This window comes from Sceloporus occidentalis, unplaced genomic scaffold (assembly GCF_023333645.1).
Source record: "Sceloporus occidentalis isolate IW3139 unplaced genomic scaffold, rSceOcc1.0.p SCAF_37, whole genome shotgun sequence".
Taxonomy (NCBI): Eukaryota; Metazoa; Chordata; class Lepidosauria; order Squamata; family Phrynosomatidae; genus Sceloporus; species Sceloporus occidentalis.
In genome coordinates this window covers 1,353,156-1,372,312 of record NW_028317017.1, presented here as the reverse complement: position 1 = coordinate 1,372,312, position 19,157 = coordinate 1,353,156, and the positions used below count along the sequence as shown (strand labels likewise).

The 19,157-nt window shown below is 39.8% G+C and overlaps 1 protein-coding gene across 1 annotated transcript in view; it reads left to right on the top strand.

The window, feature by feature from the left end:
• Nucleotides 1-18,318, top strand: part of LOC149297685 (little elongation complex subunit 2-like) — a 31,698-nt gene extending 13,380 nt beyond the window's left edge. The window contains exons 10-14 of the mRNA XM_089488165.1: nucleotides 5,323-5,407; nucleotides 6,957-7,007; nucleotides 7,829-8,081; nucleotides 14,729-14,884; nucleotides 18,160-18,318. Of these exons, the coding sequence (XP_089344291.1) occupies nucleotides 5,323-5,407; nucleotides 6,957-7,007; nucleotides 7,829-8,081; nucleotides 14,729-14,884; nucleotides 18,160-18,318 (704 nt within the window). The remainder of the gene's footprint in view (nucleotides 1-5,322; nucleotides 5,408-6,956; nucleotides 7,008-7,828; nucleotides 8,082-14,728; nucleotides 14,885-18,159) is intronic.
• The last annotated feature ends 839 nt before the right edge of the window (nucleotides 18,319-19,157 follow it).

The window sequence follows — 19,157 nt, the reverse complement described above, 5'->3', positions numbered from 1 at the left end:
TGCCCCCAGGCTTACCACTCTGCCCCATAAATGCCTGATACCCCCTATATGCTACTGTGCCCCATGATATGCCTTTTAACCCTCTATATGCCACTGTGCCCCATGATATGCCTTTTGACCCCCTATGTGCCACTCTGCCTCCAGAAATGCCTTATACCCCTATATGCCACTCTGGCATTTAGGGGGTTAAAAGGCATATTATGTGGCAGAGTGGCATATAGGGAGGTATAAGGCATTTCAGGAGGCAGAGTGGCGTATAGAGGGTTAAAAGGCATTTCTGGAGGCAGAGTGGCATTAAGGGGGTTAAAAGGCATTTCATAAAGCACTCCGCCTACAGAAATGCCTTATGCCCTCCTTTTACCCCCCCGCCCCAAACTTACCGGTGCTTCTGAGTCCCCGGTGTGTTGTCCGGGCAGCGGGTAGACGTCTACGTGATTCGCGTAGGCAACTTCCGCTGCAGCCGTAAGGAGGTGCGGCTAGCAGCGGGGGTTGTCTGCGTCCATCGCGCAGACCTTCCCCGGCTGTCACAAGCACAAGCATTTGCTCGGGAAAAAAACCTGATCTTATAATCAAGCAAATACGGTAATTACTATTTCAGGTGGAATATTTTCCAGGGCTGTGGCTGAAAGTGATTGCTAGTATTTCCACCTAAATATAGTTTTGAGGAATATGAAAGATGGCGCCCGTGTTTACATCATCTGCAGCAGTACCCTGAAGGCATATTAACACATTACTTAACCTTCAGTTAAGCAAGCACCATCGTCTGTATTCACCTATGTTGCTTTACTGATATACGATGGAGGCAGGTGCAATAACCATACAGGCCTTTGATTGAAGAACAATAGGTATGAATGCATTAAGAAGGGAGGACCCTGCCCCATAGAGCTTACAATCTAACTGTAAACTTTAACAAACTCCTGTTCCCTAACCCTTCACAAATGCAATGGGATACTGCAGATAGATATCCATGCCACCTATGAAAAATTAGGTTCTGTATGAGTAATACATTTAAAAAGCTGCTAGCAGTCCGGTATTGTCTGATCAAAATAAACTAAGGAGACAATTTAAACTTCTGCTGGCTTCTTTACAAAAAAAAGTCAAAGAAATGCCTGTTGCATTCCCTCTCGCAGCGCTCTCATCGTGCCGTTAAATCTAGAGACGGATTCTCTGGCCTGTAACAATGCATTGTTTCTTACAAAGCTTGGGGAGAAAAGAATGTGAAACGTGCTGGAAAAGGAGACCTCTTTCAACAGTGTTCCGCAATAACCAGCGTGAGTCACGCCGTGGCAGCCGCTCGCACTCATCCGGTTTGCTGGTTGTATTCTCTGACTCTGATTTCCTGTTCTGGAAAGAAATGAATGTTTTGTTTCCCGGTTGCTATGGCAGAGCCTCTCCCTGCAGCTCAGTCACTATCCACGTACGAATTTTTAAATTCAGTTGCTAGAGGAGAATGAATATTTAATGTACATCTGTAAGTGTGACTGACGTGATGGTTGACGATCTATGAATGCGAAACACGGTCTGTCCTGAATCTGGATTACAGTGAAGAAATGTCCTTTTGAATTAGAAAGCGATGTATTAGGTGGGACAATAGGTACTTTTCCACTGTCACAATCCATGTCTCTGCTGATGTGTGTCTGGTGGGTGGGGGTTCCTTCCCTAACGCTCGCACACCATGACTCATTCACCAGACACTTTGCAGCTGCTGAGGGGTATGCCCGCACTCACCCAGATGTTTTGTAACTCTTTATATCTGCAAGAGGAAGATGCATCACAACACAACCAAGTGCCACTTCTGTGAACTTTCACCTTACGTTGTTCTCTGTGGCAGAGCAAACTAATATCCTGTTTTTATATGTTCATTATCCATACTGTGTATTATAATATGTAGTGTATCGTTATTAGAAACCCCCCTCCATGGATGTAAGAGGGGTGTTGCCATTTTCTAAGCCTTTCCCTAATGAAGTCATGCTTAAGGCTGCAACGATCATAGGAGATTTCTGTTGTTTTATGGGGTTTAGAATCAATGTACGCTTTGTGAAGACAGCGTGCAGACTTTTACGTGCTTTTATCTGATATCTGTGGCTTTTAAGGGGAACTTTTCATTTCTGCACCTCGCTGGATGTTCTTCCGTATTTATTGCCATTTTTTGACATGTTATGGAAGTATGCATTCCTACTCTAACGGTTTTATTAAGAGGACTGTACAAAGAACAAGAGGTCATCCATTTTTACCTAATGATGCAATAAATGTTAATTACAGTAAGAACAATAAAGCTGTGAAATTTACTGTCAACAGAAGATGTGCTATTAAATTCAATTGCTGCCTTAAATATGGGCTGTGTATGTATATGTGATTATATATATATATATATATATACATATATAGTGTGTGTGTATGTATATATACCGTATTGGCTCGAATATAGGCCGCACTTTTTCCCCCCACTTTTAAGTCTTTTAAGTGGGGGTGCGGCCTATATTTGGGGTCTAGCAGCGGGGTTAGGATACAGATCCCGCGCAGCGGTGCAGGGGACCCTATCCTACTCTCGGATGTGCTCAGATAGCCTTTCGCAGACTTTCACCGGCAGCGGCGATGTGCATAAACAGCCCCCGCTGCTGGCACATCTGCACGATGTGCTTTAACAACCTCCCTTGCCGGGAATTCCCACTGGGGGAGTCCCGGCAAGGGAGATTGTTAAAGCACATCGTGCAGACGTGCCGGCAGCGGAGGTTGTTAACGCTTGCATCGCCACAGCCGGTGAACGTCTGCGCGATGTACGCTAACAATCTTCCTTGCCGGCACTTCCCACGGCGGAAGTCCCAGCACCGGAAGTTGAGTACGCCTACTGCGTAGCTGTCCCCCACCGGCCCTGCAAGACCCCGGGGAGTCTGCACCGGTAAGTCTAGGGGGGGACCTCTTGGGGGCAGAGTGGCAGCATATCTCAGGGGGGGGCAGAGTGGCAGCAGCATATCTGGGGGGGGCAGAGTGGCAGCATGTCTGGGAAGGGCAGAGTAGCAGCATATCTCGTGGGGGCAGAGTGGCAGCATATGTAAGTGTTGGGTTTTTTTTTTTACTAAGAATTTTTTTTCTTTAAAAAAGCACCTAACTTTTAGGGTGCGGCCTATATCCGAGCCAAAACGGTGTGTGTGTGTGTGTGTGTATATATATATATATATATATATATATATATATATATAAATAGCATAGAAGAATATACAGGGATATGGGAGGCAGTGGAAAAGGAATTTTTACTCTTTTTCAGGCACGATTGGAAATTTGGAGTGAAGTGTAGGGTTTTTGAGGGGTTAAACTTTAAGGTCCCTCTTTCAACCCAAATTACTATGTTAGCAGACACAGACTAGGAGTTGTGTGGGCTGAACATGATGTCATCGCTGTGTTATGTGGATGGAGTCACAGGTGACACCACACACAGAAAGATGCCTAGTCTTAAAAAAAAGTTTCTCTAAAACAATTCACCAGTCCATTAAGAACAAAAAACTGAAGCTGTTTTTTAATTAAAAAAAATAAAGCTTTGAATGTGGAATCTTTTGTTTGCCTGGTATGTTTAAAGCCCCTCACCATCTGTGGACAATAAAACAAACTTGGCTTTGCCATATTGTAGTGTATTGTTTGGCACAGTTTTTTCCTTTTTTCCCATTGGACTTCTCTTTAGCTAGAGTAGGTTACAAACAGTGTTTTCTTGATATCCTTTGCACTTTGTTTTTTGGGTTGTTTTTTTTTTTTATTTATTTATTTTTTTCCTCTAAGGCTACGTCTCTTTATTGTCATGCACTTAAATAATGGTATACACTGAAATAACCAAGTAACACAGAATTTAAACCTTGTGGCAGGGTTTCTTTTGTGTTTTTATTTCTCAGTAGATCAGTCCTTACAGCCAATTCCTCTTTGTTCTTTGCTAAAAAAAAAAATCTAGTCCATATTTAAAGGTATCTATCAAATTTGATAGCACGTCTGTGAGTAGAAACGAACCCGTTTTGTTCCTATAAGTAAAAATCTCTTGAACTCTGAAAGTATGACCCCTTGTTCTTTTCACATTCCTATTAAAGAACAGCTCATCGAAGATGACCGTATGTATTTGTATATGTCAGCTGAGATGTATTTTTCCTAATGTAAACATGTTATACCCGTCTCAGCACTTTTTCAAGCTCCATAATGTCCTTTATAAACGCAGGTACACAGACTTGTGTTGACTTATGCAAAGGCAAAATTATATTTACCTCTTGCGGGTCTATACTTCTTTTTATACATGATAATATCTCGCTTGTCCTTGCAGCAGCTGCCTGACATTGAACATTGTTTATCGCTACAATTCTTCCCAAATCCTTTTCATTTAATAATTTCCATAAAACATATTTATTTCCCAAAATGCATACATTTGCAGTGCTCTGGTTTGACCAAAGCTCCTTGCAGGGAAGTAACTTCTAGTTCAGACTGTATTACCTTACCTAATTTTGTGGGATCATGACACATGGCTTTCTGTACCCACTAAGATCATTAATAAAGGCATTAGTTAACAGTGGGCCTACGACAGAAGTCTGAGGAACTCCACTTACCACCTTCTTCCATTTGGAGAATTTTCCATTTAAAACTCTCTGAACTCTATCTTTTTAAGCAAGATTTCAACCAGGTACAAAAATGTCTCCTCTTTTAATTAGTAAATTCCAAATAATCCACATCTGCTGGGAAACCCTGGTCTTTATTTTTGCTCACCACTTTATAGAATCCAGGTTAGTCTGACATGATCTGTCCTTTATGAAACATGCCTGCTTTTACGTGCTATTGGACAAAATATGTTCCTGAGTAATATCCCTTAGCAAGCTTTCAAATAATGCCGTTTTTAACTCTAGTTTTTTTCTCAAGCTTCTTTAAATAGCTAGCAGGCATTTCAGATTACCACCAGTGACTTTGCTTTGTGTTAAGCAACTTTTAACATGTTGTGGTTTAGCTGTTTACTTATCCATGCTGATCCCACCACTCCTGTCACAATTTCCCAAGGCTAAGATGGGTCATGAATCTATATTATCTATTTCCTTAACCCTCCTCCACACACACATCCTAATCGAAAATCTCCTCCAACCCTCTCACCATTTTTACCTAAAAAGTTTGTTTTTAGACTTGGATGGGGTGGACTTTAGGGTGGATGGGGGATTACATCGACTCCTGTAAAAAGGTTAAGGTCCCATTTTACAGCACAGTGATTAAGCATTTTAATAAACATAACACAACAAAAAATACTACGTTTGTGTGGTACAGATGTAAAATGCAAATTCTCCCGCTGAAGGTTTTACATTCTTACAGGTCACATCGATGCCTTGACATCTAAATTCTTCTTGTTGGAAGAAATCAATTCAGAGGCACTGAAGGATAGACTCGGTAACATCAAGTAAGTCCATTACAAACCCAACATGAAAAGTCATTTTCCTGAATTGTATTTTCACTCAAGATATTGCATAGTCTGGTACCATAAGTGCATTGTATGCTATAATCCATTTTAGATACTGGTTTCAACTAATTGTTTGGCCTTCGATAAAGTGAGGTGTAGAAATAATTTTACAAATGAATTGGCTTTTTTGTGGTTTTGCATTAAAGTTGTAACATTGTGCAGTGATAAAGTCTTATAGTGTAAGCTTGCGAGCAGGGCTCTCTCCATCTAATGTATCGCTTTGTCTGTCAATTGTAGTCTTGTCCTGCTCCTTGAATATATGTATTGTAAGAAGCGCTGCGTTAATTGTTGGCACGTATATATATATATATATATATATATATATATATATATATATATATATATATATATATATATATATATATATATATATATATATATATATATATATATATATAATCTTTAATTTATAAATTCTTTGGAGGGTTATGATATGGCATATATTATTTTAAAGCTGATATCCAGCTTGTAAATATAAAATCATACTATCAGCATAAAGTAACACGCCTTTGCTCAGTGTTGAAATCTGATTTCAACAGAAATGTAAATCATTTTAGGAACTTGGGTCCTCCCCAAACACAAAAGTACAATGGAGGCAATCTGGAACATGCTCGGTTACCATTTAGTCTCTGAAGAATTTTGGAAAGCAAAGTAGTTTGGCAACCAAGAAAATGCAGCCTTCTTATTGGCCATTTGGTGGAGGGTAAGGAATCAGAAGAGAGAGATTGGGGCAGTAAAGCATAGAGGGGAGAGCAAAAAATATTTAACAAATGAAAAATATTATGAATTAATCTACAGCGGGTAAACTCGGTCAGCTGATTTTAGTGTCATAAAACATTGAAATCTAATTTAGTATACATTATTTTTGTGTAATATTTAAAGGACCCCCCTTAATGACAAATGCATTTTCAACAGAAAAATTAACACTTGTCTGTGCAAAATGGGCCCTCGGGTTTTAACCGGCTGCTCTTGGAATAGTGGTGAACCTTGCCAAGTTTTTTCCATTTGGAAATAGTGGATCTCACAGTGGTTCATTTGAATCCCAGAGCCTTAGAAATGACTGTATAACCCTTTTATAACCCTATGATAGATGCCAGTGAATTTGCTTCTCATCTGTTCTTGTATTTCTTTAGGTCGCAGCATCATGTGCTGCTTTTTTGAGACCTTCTAGTCTACTATACTTTGACAAGACTATACAAGACAGGATCTATTGAGGTTTAGATTCATCAGGGCTGACAGTAATCATGCCTGGGTGTGTCTAGTTAAATAGTAACTAAAGGGCCAGGTAGGGTTGGATACCCTTTTTTCCTTATGTACATGAAATCCTAATTTAAAAACTGCATTTTGTGGTTACTCTGACTCTGTCTGATATCTGGTACGTTTAATTGTGACAGATACGCAAAAATAGGAGAAATCGTGAAGGGGCAAATACATTTCTGTACAATTCTGCTTTCTATAAAAATTCTGTTTTTTGTTTCTTTGTGTGTAGCCCTACGAACAGTCTTGTCATTCTCCGCCATATCCTCAAACGTGTTACTGGGTGAGTATTACAACAATATTTGTTCTAAATATCGTTCTTTTAATACTAGATATTCAACCAGGCCTGCGCTCTGTGATGTAGGAGAATTAAAAATGACTCAAAGGGCAAGAAGTGCTTCACCGGTGGAAATCTGTATTAAATATCCCAAAAAAGATGGGGGCACACTGTGAACATTTAGGAATGGAGTCTTCAAAGCCACTGGGATTTGAAACATTCAAATTAGAGTTGTTTGGCCCACCAAGAAACCTTTCTACAAATTTATCCATACCAGAACTGTGCCAACTAATAGTGTGTTTGTGTTGCCCAACTTGGATATATCATTACCGAGACTACAGAGCAGCTTGTCCAACTTCTGCTATTGGAGGAATATTCATTATTTAATCCCACGACGATACAAGATCAGTACAGTGCCCAAACCTTTCCTGTAAGCTATAAATATATTAATAACCATCACTTAAACTTGGGTTTCGCTACAATGCTGAGAGATGCATTATTGATTTTACCCAAATTATCCTTTTGCTAAATTATTTATAATGGAAAAATGTCAAACTGTGCACATTCCACAGCAAATAACATATAATATAGAAACATTTGAATAAGAGGTCACATGTAATGTGGGAGATGACACAAAGCCGTTAAGTCTATTAAGAGGAGAGAAAAAAATATGCGGGTTGGCCTCAAAAACAGGGGATCTAAAACTCTAGCTCATTAGTTTTCCCATCCCTTAATAGATTATATGATAGACATCCATTTAATAACATGTGTTCATTCATGATTTTGCTACCTTATATGTGTTTTGTTTTTAAATCTTTATTGCCAAGTCTGCAGGATGGAAATTACCTCTTGAGTCATGCATCTGGAGACTCCTCCGTCCACATCTACAAGAGTATCTCAGAAATGAAAAGAGGAGCCTACAACTTACACAGGGCCCACAGTAGCCTCCCTAAGGCTCCTTCTTCCCTCTCTGTCCCTTGGGTGCCCTTGGACCCCAATATCCTGTTGCCTTGCCACACACATAATGGATGGCCACCTTGTACCTTTCCACCTCAGTTGCATATGAAAACAAACATTCAGGTGAGTCTGACATCATGGTGTTCTGGTACCCTCATCCTTAAAGGACTAGTAAATGGTCTATTTGGTATATTTACATTACATTTATATAGCGCCAGCAGAATCGCACAATTACCAGTACAAAAGAAGAAGAGGGCCCTGGTCTTGCAAGCTTACAGTCTAGTCTGTGGTTGAGGGGAAGTGAAACGGTAAGAGGGGACTGCTTGTACAGGGATGAGATGAACGTGTCAGGGTGGTCTGTAGAGGTTGTTTGTCATTCAGGTGGCTTGATTAGAATGCTGGCTGTGTGTTAGGAACAAATGGTTTACACTTCTTGAAAAAGGTGGGTTGAAAAAGGTGGGTTGAAAAAGTCTGATGGACTAAGGTAGTTAATTCCAGAAAAAGGGGTACAGCCCATGTGAAAACAAGGGGTTAAAGCAGATGAGGGGGTTCAGGGTGGCTCATATTCAATATGAAAAAATTGTACCAGGTGAAAACAAGGGTATAAAGCAGGAGATGAGGGATTAAGAAGTGGCTCAGATGCAATATGTTCCAATCATTTACAATGTAGTAGATGCTAGTGCTAGAAATGGATAGGGTTTTCTAGTGTTTGGATAAAAATAAAAATGTATTTTAAAAATATACATTACATAATAAATATAGTCCAGATGTAATAAAATTGTTTTTCAATCGAGTTTTCATATGTGATATTCATACCTGTAAGAGAGGAAGATATGGTAGAGATTAATGGTTGCCAGATGAGTAATTTGAGAAAAACCCATGGATGTCTAGCTAACCCAGTGTAACTCTTACCTGTCCATTTACGGAGAGTTCATGTGGGATTAAGCCACTGCAGCTGTATTTCCAAACAAAATCTTGCTCTCTTTCGAGCTAAGAAAATACTTTACTAGAGCATAAAATGTCTTGTATATAACATTTTAAACTGATAGTAATAGTTACTTTTACCTATATCTCATGGAAACGTATTTAATTTTGTTAATTAGGGCCCCTCCTTCATGCTCCTCCAGTTGTCGTACAGGTTACATTGGTTTAAATAGTTAAGTGGACACGCCAGCCATCATATGCACTTTAATTCATGTGATAGCTGTGTGCTCCCTTTAACGTTTCACAGGGGAGTCCCTGTTGTAAATATGTAGAGGGATTCTGTTGAATCCCCCATACACATTTGCACCATTGCCTATCCCCCAGCTACTTTCCATGCAAGGAATGTGTTTGGCTGAAGCCAACTCCTGACACGTGGTTTATTTACTGCCAGTCAGCTCCAGCAATAAATTTGATGTGTTCCTCCAGGGGTCTGAGACCCAGCATGTGTGGGAAGTGTTCCCGTTAATGTCATTTGGAGCACTTTCTTGCCACTGATTACTTCTTCAAACAGCCATTCAGTGGTGCCAAGTGTTGGAACACAGAGGATACATTCTGCTACCTTCTGAACCTTCTACTTCAGTTAAGTGGTATATAATAGCCAGCGTTTGGCAGACTGGCCTGCAGTGTGTAGAAATGGCCAGTGTGGAACACAATCGGGAATTCTTCGGTGGCCATTTATGTTCCCCATAGCCTGTGATTTGCTAATAGCCCTGACATTGCAGCCCACCAAGGCTGATCCACGTCTTTCCAGTAAGTGTAAGGATGACAGCATGCTACAATGTGTTCTTAGTCACCAACTATCATGTACCCTTACCCTACTGGTCTGGCCGTTCCACCCACCACGCAGCGTTTTATCCTTCTTTGTTTCTTTTCTTTTTAAAATATGTATTAGCGTAAAAAACATATAATTATGCTAAACCTTTAATGAGTTGGCCTGAAAGTTGCCTTGTTCCTTTACATTCCATAACTATGGGCTCAGAGACTGCATAAAAAAAATCAAAACACCCACTCCCAAATCAGTGGAGAGGGGGGAGGTGCAGGAGGGAGTCTGGAAGTTTGAAGTCATTGTTGGATTCGGAGTTCTGGGCTGCCCTAGAGAATTGTATTAGTCAGCAGACTCTGGCTGTGTTCCACCGTTCCCATATTGCACAAAAGACCTACTTTCAGTAATCATTTTCACGTTCTATGTTTTTGGCAGCCGCACATTAGTTATAGAGGGGGCTTCTCTCGGTTTCCTTAATCCAGTCTAGTAGACACGCAGTCATTATCATACTGCCTTGTGATTCTGCATACTAAACCTTTTCCATGCCAAAATTGTTTCGCTGTCCTACAAGTTAACCCCTGTGTTTGGTCACATGGTAAATTTCCTGATCAGGTGGTAATAGAGACATATGATTCTAGTTGCCCTTTTGTCAGACAAGACCGTCTGAATGCCAGGAGACTGCACAGTAAAACGCGTGCTCCTTGCATTGCATTCGTTAAAAATCATGCAGAACTAGAAGCGTTCCATTCAGGCCATGAAAATTCAAGCGCGAAGCATTTTAAGTGTTTGTGGCGTTCTGGTTATACTACAGAGTTTCTACTTCTTTCACGTGAAACGCTATACACTCCCCAGCTGGTTAACCATTAGGTTTTTGTTACTAGACTCTCCCTGTAATGTTCATTTCCTTTGATTTGAAAATCAGACGTGTTAGTCTTCTTATACCCGCTATAATCCGTGAATGCGTAAAGCGCTGGTTCCCATATGAAAAGGGAAGTGTAAATGTGACTGTATAACGTTTTAGTGCTGGATTCAGAACGGTTACTAGTGGAAGGTAGTACTTTGCATCTGTGTTCAAAGTTTATTCACTGTGCTGTACATGCAATAAAGTGAGAGCTTCATTTTGCAGCTAATCTTTGCTCCATATTTAACAGCACAGCTAGATACATAGATAGCAATAGCAGAAAAGGACTGACTGGCCCATATAGTCTGTCGTTTTAAATCACTTTGTACGTATTCATTCCTTACAATAGTTCAACCCAACCTTTCAAGAATTCCATATGACGTCTACTAGGGTTGCCTCCTACCCTTTCAGCGCGATAAAACCTAGTAAATCTTTAAGTAACAGACTATTAGATGATGAGTTACTCGCCTGTTGTTCTCTGAATATTATGATAAATCCTCGGGGAATGACCCCTTTCTGTACAATAAAATCGCTGTGGCAGCAGTGAATATGCACAGTGCTGTACTGTTTGTTTCCCACAGCCGGGCAGCTACTTTGGGCGCCGGCCTAGGGTTTCTAATGAAATCTCTTTTCTGCAGGATCCCTCATAATCTAGCGAATTGTGCAATCTTAACCCTCCTGGGCAAAAACTGTGCACAAACCAGGTGTGTCTCAGCTGCCAAAATGTATTACATTATTAATTTGATCCAATTCACTACCATATGAGGCTGAAAGATCTATATACGGCCCCAACATACAGCCCCAACAGAAAACATTGAGATCATGGTAGTATTAACTCAATGTTGTATGGACTGTAATTCATTTCAGTGCCTGCAAGTTGAAGCATGTGTTCTGAAGATAAAGGAGATAGAGAATAGAGAATTCTGTCTCAATTTCATCCATCCTCTTTTCAGCCTGTATCCACTGAAAAAGGGCATGTGATACCAATCCCATCGCAGACAATAACCATATTCAGCTAGTATTTATGTGATGCAACAGGAGTGCTGCAGCTCACGTGCAGGATGTGTACTTAAGTATGCCCTCTTCTTTCCATAGAGGTAGCCAGGACACAGAAGTCTGATTTTCTAGCTCCGGTATCTGAAGTATACACACATTGGTTGTGCCTGACACTAGGGCTGAACTCATCCTCTTGAAGGACATTTTATTCTGGCTACTAAACCAGCCATAAACGAGAATGTACTTCGCCTCAGTGAGACGGATACTGTCTACAATAGGCTCATAATATAAATTAGAAAAAAAACTATTTTCCATTTACTAATACGAACTGTGCTTTCACAGCAGCGAAGTTTCCAAAGGCTTTTGGTGAGGATTTTCCATAGGCACAATAAATGCATAGCCGATTTATATATATATATATATATATATATATATATATATATAATAAAAAACGTATAAAGAGCAATACCTTTAGGAAAAAATCCACACCGTTGAAACTGAGAAGTCTGCTTCCTTTTGATTATGTCTCCATGTAAAACGTTTATTTCTATGGCTGTGTCAGCAGTAGATGACTTAGCACTTAATGGAACGCTTGTAAGAAAGCCAGAACTTCCTTCTTGGAGGCTTGTTGGCGCTAATCGTATGGTTTTTTTTTGTGTTTCTTTTTGAGATTTTTGAAGGTTTAAAAACATTTCTGCAATATTTACAGTATTCTGTATTAATAAGGATACTAATTCTCCATTAAAATATTTTTGCAATCTTTTGACTATTACGCACAGTTTTGTTGCATGGGAAATCGTAATTTCGTATGTAGCACAGCTTGTAAAAGAAGAAAACAGAATTTTGACAAATGTTAAAAAGGAGCTGTGTTTTCTGTGCTGCAGGATGACCTTATTTTACCTCCAATATGTAATTGACCCAGAAAGGAACAAGGGTTGTGTCTGCCATGGGGTAAACTTTACAAAGTGTTGCAATTATTGTAGGCTCTATTGTGTTTTGCTATCTAACCTGAGCAGGGTTGTTGTGTGCAGTTGCAGCTCAAGTTGCAGTTGCATTGACAGATTATAATGATGTAAACTGATGTGGAACTCCAGTTTTTATTACCCTTATGCAAAAATGGGTTAAGGTAGCAGAAGAGAAAAAAACATGCCTTACCGGGAAGTGCGAGAGGCCATGTTAGCTAAATGGATGGCGGTAGCCCCTGGGGATGGGAGGATGTAATACTTTACAGGAATAGACCTCTACATCAAATGTTCTCCGAACTGATATAACCAAAGTTAATGCTGCAAGGAAACTGAGGCCACTCTGTATTGACATGTTTATTAATCTGGTGGAGGTTGATGGGAATGCACACCAGTAAGTCCTCCTTTTGGCTAGTTCCTTAAAGATAACTTGTCAGCTTACAAAAGTATTAATGTAACCACGTACCCTTCTGCCTGATTTTCAATAATATATATATAGTTGATATGTCTCAGGGAACTGATTGCTTAAAGTAGATCTAAGTAATTATGGATTATAATTCTAATGCACTATTTATTGTCTTTGTTCATTGGAGATCAGAATTCCACCCCAAACCTCTTCTCGCAATCATGGATCATTGATCTATGAATTTCTGTTGGGGGACTTTTCATAGATCTCCTCACATAAGCACTTAACTACTGAAGCCTTTGCAGGCCAGACCATCCAGAACAGTGCTGCCGTCAGACAGGGAAGCCAGAATTTTTTATCTTGTCAATGTTCCATATAAGTGTAACTTTGCACACTCAGGTTCAAGATAGTTTTACTTGTGTCACGTACAAGGAGCCAACAGCACAACATTAGAGTAAAAGCTATCATTTGACGCACCAATCAGATCTCCAAGTAAACTGGCTTTATCACTCTTCTTGCTACTAGGATTACTTTAAAAACTGATGTTAAAATATGGTGTTTAAGTAAGGAAAGTCATATGTATATGACATATCCAACCCTGTGATTAGTCCGCATCAAAGTCTGTATGCGAACCACGTTTTTCATCCCTTTGTTGTTGATTTTCCGAAAAGGCAAAATATTCTGTTTCCAAAACTGTTCCGATTCATGTTTTAACATATTTTTTGTGACACTATGGTGCAATTTTGCTTCCATACAAAGACCCTGTTTTAGTTGCGTCATAAGCGAGTTTAGGCGAATTAGGTGTGTTACCTGTTCTATGTAATGCTGTTAATAACCCTGTAACCTGGCTTATCTGTAGTGCATGTCCAGGGATGCCACACATACCTTAACCTGCGAGCAGCTTCCATTGGGTGGGCCTGTTTAGAACACGAAAACGCCTGATGGTCCATCTCAGCTGCATAGCTACACGGCTATAGAATTACTCGCTTGCAAATGTCTAACTACAAGTACCTGCTTCATTAAACCTTATCCAAAAAGTCTCGGCCAGTGAAAAATACATATTTAAGCGTTTTAATATGCATCGTTCTACAACATAAGTCACTTTCGCAGATTCTGCACCACAACACCCTCTCGGTGGTCCTGTTTTCACTCCACTGCTTGGCAAGGATGAAAATATATATATAATATAATATAATATGTGTATATATATATGTGCATTAAGGTACATATGATGACTGATCTAGAGAAGAAACCTATTTAGGTGAAATAGCAGTGTGCGTGAGGCATTTAAACCTGAATGAGAGACAAAGGATCTTCGAGTAGGTACTTTTGAGTCTGAAGCCAAAGGTCAAATACAAAGTATTATAGGGGGTCTAAATGCAGGGTAAGTACTTTAATATGCATTCAGTAGCCTAGAATTAAAAATGTAACGCTAAAAGTGTGGTCCCGTTTTATTGCCGCAATCAGTGGCAGGAAAGTGCCGCTGTTGAAATCATTTGCTTGGGGAGTCTGATTATACCCCCAAACCGTTGTATGGTGTAAATAGCACATGTGGTCATTGTTCAGCTGAACACATCTGCAAGCCCCGCTTCTTTCTATAGGGTGGGAAAAGAAGCAAATTTATGTATAAGGGAATTCAGAAATCCTCTGTGTATTTGCAAGTGGGAGAATTTAAAGAGGATACTGTCATGCATTAAAGTACATACGATGACAAGAACCCAGCCACTACTTTTCTAACAGTTCTTTGCTTATTTGTAGGAGAATAAAGGAACGCGATCCAAGGTGTTTAAAAAAGACCGATCCTCATCAAAGCCAGCTCCAAAGGCGGCCAAAGGCCAGGCACCAAAGAAGAAAAACAAAGGGAAGAGACTAAGCCGACTGAAAAGGTGGAATGAGACGAAAGAGCAATGGAAGGCAAAAGCTAAATCGCAGACAAAAACATGAGTGGAGTCTGGTGGAGGGAAGAATCTTACCATGTATTTAAATCATTGCATTAGCAATGGAGATCTGATACGAATATAGCAGAGTTCCAGTTGTCTATTTTGTTCTGACTGGAGACGAATGGTGATTTAAATATGAAGCCCATGCTAGAAAAGGGTAGTCATTAACCAGACTTAAACTCTGTTGAGTGAAATTTCAAGTATGTGACACTGGGTACTGAAAAGGATATTTGAATATGCATTATTATGGAACACATATTGCATCATGGTGTAAACAACCTCCAGTTTTTAAGCTCCCCACCCCACATACAGTGATATTGTAAGCACACTTCACAATCTCTATGTATGGGCAGGTGTCCTTTATGTCTGTAAGCATTCTGGGTTATTAATTCTATTCAAGACCAAGCCTGCAGGTAGGAATAAAGGGGTTGATATACAAGCTTCGCAGTTTCTAGTGACTGGCACACCAGTCATGGCAGTGCCTTTTCATATTACAGGACTTATAAAACACTGGCGTTATATCACGGCTCAGTAGATACCACCATATTTAATAATCCAACAGTTATCTGGTGTTTTGTATCTTTGTTTAGTCTTGGTGCTGACTCTTGTTTTTGTTACATGGTAGGGTTAGAATTAAATTACAGGAAGAAACATAACTTCTCCCTGACCTTAACCATTGTTGATATTGTATTTGCAACCCATAGACCCATACATTCTAGAGCAATGCAGGAAAACATGAAATAATATTTTTGTTCTGGGGGAAAAAAAGCAATAAAATATTTTTATATTCAAAGTGAAATGTTTCGTTTTTCTTCAGTTTTGTTGAGAAATTAGTAATACGAAATGTGATTTTAAATGTTTGTTAACTTCCATGGAAGTGATTTCTCACTAGTAGTGTAAAGGGGGTTGACCGATACAATATGTATGGTCTTGATTTAATAAAGCGTACATGAGCCGTAAAGATTACAAAATGACTGGACCGCTCTTTTCTTAGAATCATAATGGAGCCTTAAGTTTCTTCTCAGCCATTATCATATGAATTTTCTAAACTGTAATTCCTTTACAAGAGCAGGTGGATCTGTCAAGGGACCAAACAGCTGCTTAATGCACCTGACCTTGTGAAACGATTTTTCTGCGTGGTTGCTGCAGCTTGCCTATGGAATTTGAGCTTCTTTTTAAGGATGATCACCAGAGGCTCGATTTATTACCTGGGATAGGGCAGTTGGGGGTTAGTTTATTTTTTTTTCTTCGTGTAGTTAACAGTAAAATTGGTATTCGACTGACAGATTCACCTTCAGGTCATGATATTGCCCCTAGCAGGGTAATAGGACATGGAATTATTTGACAAGGCTATTCCACCCACTCTGAATTTGCACTTTTTTTTAACCAAATGCATAATTCCTAGTATGTGTGAATGTCCAAACCTATGCCATAAGTAATCACTTAATTGTGATCTGGCTTGAATGCAGTCACTTAATAGATTGTTCAAATAGTAGCATCTTACGTTTCTATGTTTTATGCGATACAATCTTCAGAAAGAGAATAAGACGGTATCTGCTAATGTTTGTTTACTTAACATGCTAGATATCACAATTAATGTTTTGTTTCAGGAACCACACCTTTTAAACCACATTGTGCCAACTGGTAATGCCGAGGGTCTATATAATTTAGAACCACGGATTGGAGTTCATTGCTAATCTTTGGTCATACGTGGTCCAGCCCTGTTGTGAAGGGCACCTGGCTTGAAATATTCCAGATGATCTGCGAGGTTATGGGGGATCCTTCAGATATCACACGTGAAGTGGCATTGTTTGACTTTTTTGCCACCATGAACCCCTGCAGGAGCTGGGAAATTAACAATCCACCTCCTTATCGCAGTGAAATTAACCATAGCCAGAAAGTGGAAATCTATTAAACCTTCTGAAGTAAATGATGCCATTCACACACCTGGAGTCCCACAGAATACTATAACACATGTCGCATGTTCCGGCTAACACCATTCCACTACTAGAAAACCCCTGGAACTACTGGCTGTTCAGTAATACTTACCGGAACTGGAAAACGGTCGTAGGGATATAAGGGAATGTTACAGAATATTTAATTGTTTGTATTATGGGTGCGTGCTGTAAGATGGGCCTGCCTGCCTGGTGGTGTTGATGCAGCTTGTGTCCTTGTCTGCATGCAGCGTGTTTTCGGTATATATGAAGCATGCGTTTGTTACATGGGTCTCCTGAACTCCCCAAAATATCACCAATGATAATTATACAAGTCTAACGCTATGTTTTTGCTGTCTCTGAGGTCCAGCCCCGGGCCACGTTTTGTTTAGTTTCAATGTTCCTAATAACTTAAGGAAACAAAAATACTGACAAACAGTCCTTTCAAAGCTTGCTGCCTACTTTATTGTCTATATATGTTTTTAATCCACTCGCGTTCCACTGATTTATTTCTCATACGTTGAGAAGTTTGAATCCTATACCAGGATGCCTGCTTTTTTTATTCTTCTTACTGTATTTTCGAGCTTTATGGCTAACGTTGCAGGATCCGTTTTCATTCTCAGATGTAATGATCTCTTTATCTTATGATTTACATTGTAAAACAAGTGTTTGCGATGTCACAAGCCTATTAAAATAGTTATCTTTCCAAGTAAAAATCATTGTGCTGACTTCACTGAACCTTTTAGTCCTCTGCAGTCTGAGCAAGTTACACAACTACTTCTTTTACCTAAACACCAAAGTTTGATCAATCTTTTCATGTTAACCATTAATGTTTCCAGTGTACTTAACCTATGAAATATTATACTTCTGTTCATTTAACGTTATTCTGTTTGGTATATTATGTACTTAGGATGCAATAATGCACAGGCACACCCACCCGCCTCAGGGTATTTTGTTGTTCATTTAACTACACTACAGCTAGACCCGTTGTCTAAGAGAGCTGTTATTACACTTGCACATTCGGATTTGTAAGAATTATAATAACAAAATTAGCAAATTTCATTAATCGGACAAATGTCCGAAAACATGGAGGGCTCCGCAATGAAGCAAACGAGAGAGCGTTTTCTTTTTTTCTGTTTTCTTTCTTTGTGCGCTGGTCCGCAGTATCACCTCCCTTGACCAGGCCTTCCGGAGCGTTTTTGCAAAAGGCTGGAGTCTCCGCGCACACGATCTTCCCCAGTTGGAGGAACAGCGGACAGGGTGTCCACAAACGGATTAGTGGAAAAAGAGTTTTTGCTCGTCTTTTTCACTGCAGATCTGTATACGTTCTTCTGGCTTCTTGGAGGACTTCTGGAAAAGTGTGGAGGCACGGCGCCCACCACTCGGACAGCCTACCTCTTCCTCCAATCAGGGGGGAGAGGATGTGCGCCGAGACCCTGTCCTTTTACAGAAGCGCCCTGGGAGGCCTGGTTAACACCCAATTTTTTTTCTGAATGGAAAAAGCCCTCCAAATTTTGTCTGAACCAAAAGGGAAGGAAACAAAATTTGATGTCCAATAACCAATGGACCAAAAACTAAATGAAAAAATTGTCAGAATCAGTTTTGGTTCATGTGCACAAGTCTAGATGTTGTAGTAATGACTGAAAAAAACTGTTTTACCAATCTTGCAACTTTTATATTAAATTTAAACACACGTTTAAAACTAAGGTATGTATGAAATTCTCTGAGAAATCTTCTGAACATGTTTGTGTAATTCCGACGGCATCACAAACCTCACCGAACAAGGGAGGTGAAAGTGTAGGATACATAACATATTGTTCAATTAATACGCAATGATACAACTACTAGCAAAAAGACAATACAGTGTCTAAGTTACAGCAATCATGTTTGTTCACAAGTTTACAGTCTACAATCTTTTATTGCTGACCCATTACACTGAGTTATGTTGATGCCATTTGGCTCCTTGTGAAGCATGGACTCCGGCCAGGTCAGACTGCTGAAGTCTCATCTGTTATTGAGGATTAAAATGCACCCAAATCACCTCCAGCCATTAACCCTTTTCTCTGGTTTCTCTCAGCTCCGGCAAGGATTTTTGTTTAAAGCCTGATCTATTCAAATATTTGCACTGCCGTAAACTGTTGTGGAGCCAGCTGGCAGTAGAAGGGTTAATCTTTCGCCTCTCGCATTCCATACCTGCCCAGATTTCTCCGCACCATAAACCGAGGTTTTGTGTGGAGATGAGGAGTGTGTTTTGAGATCAAATTCCATGGATTTCACGGCCCCACCTCTCAATATCCCCATGACTCACAGCCA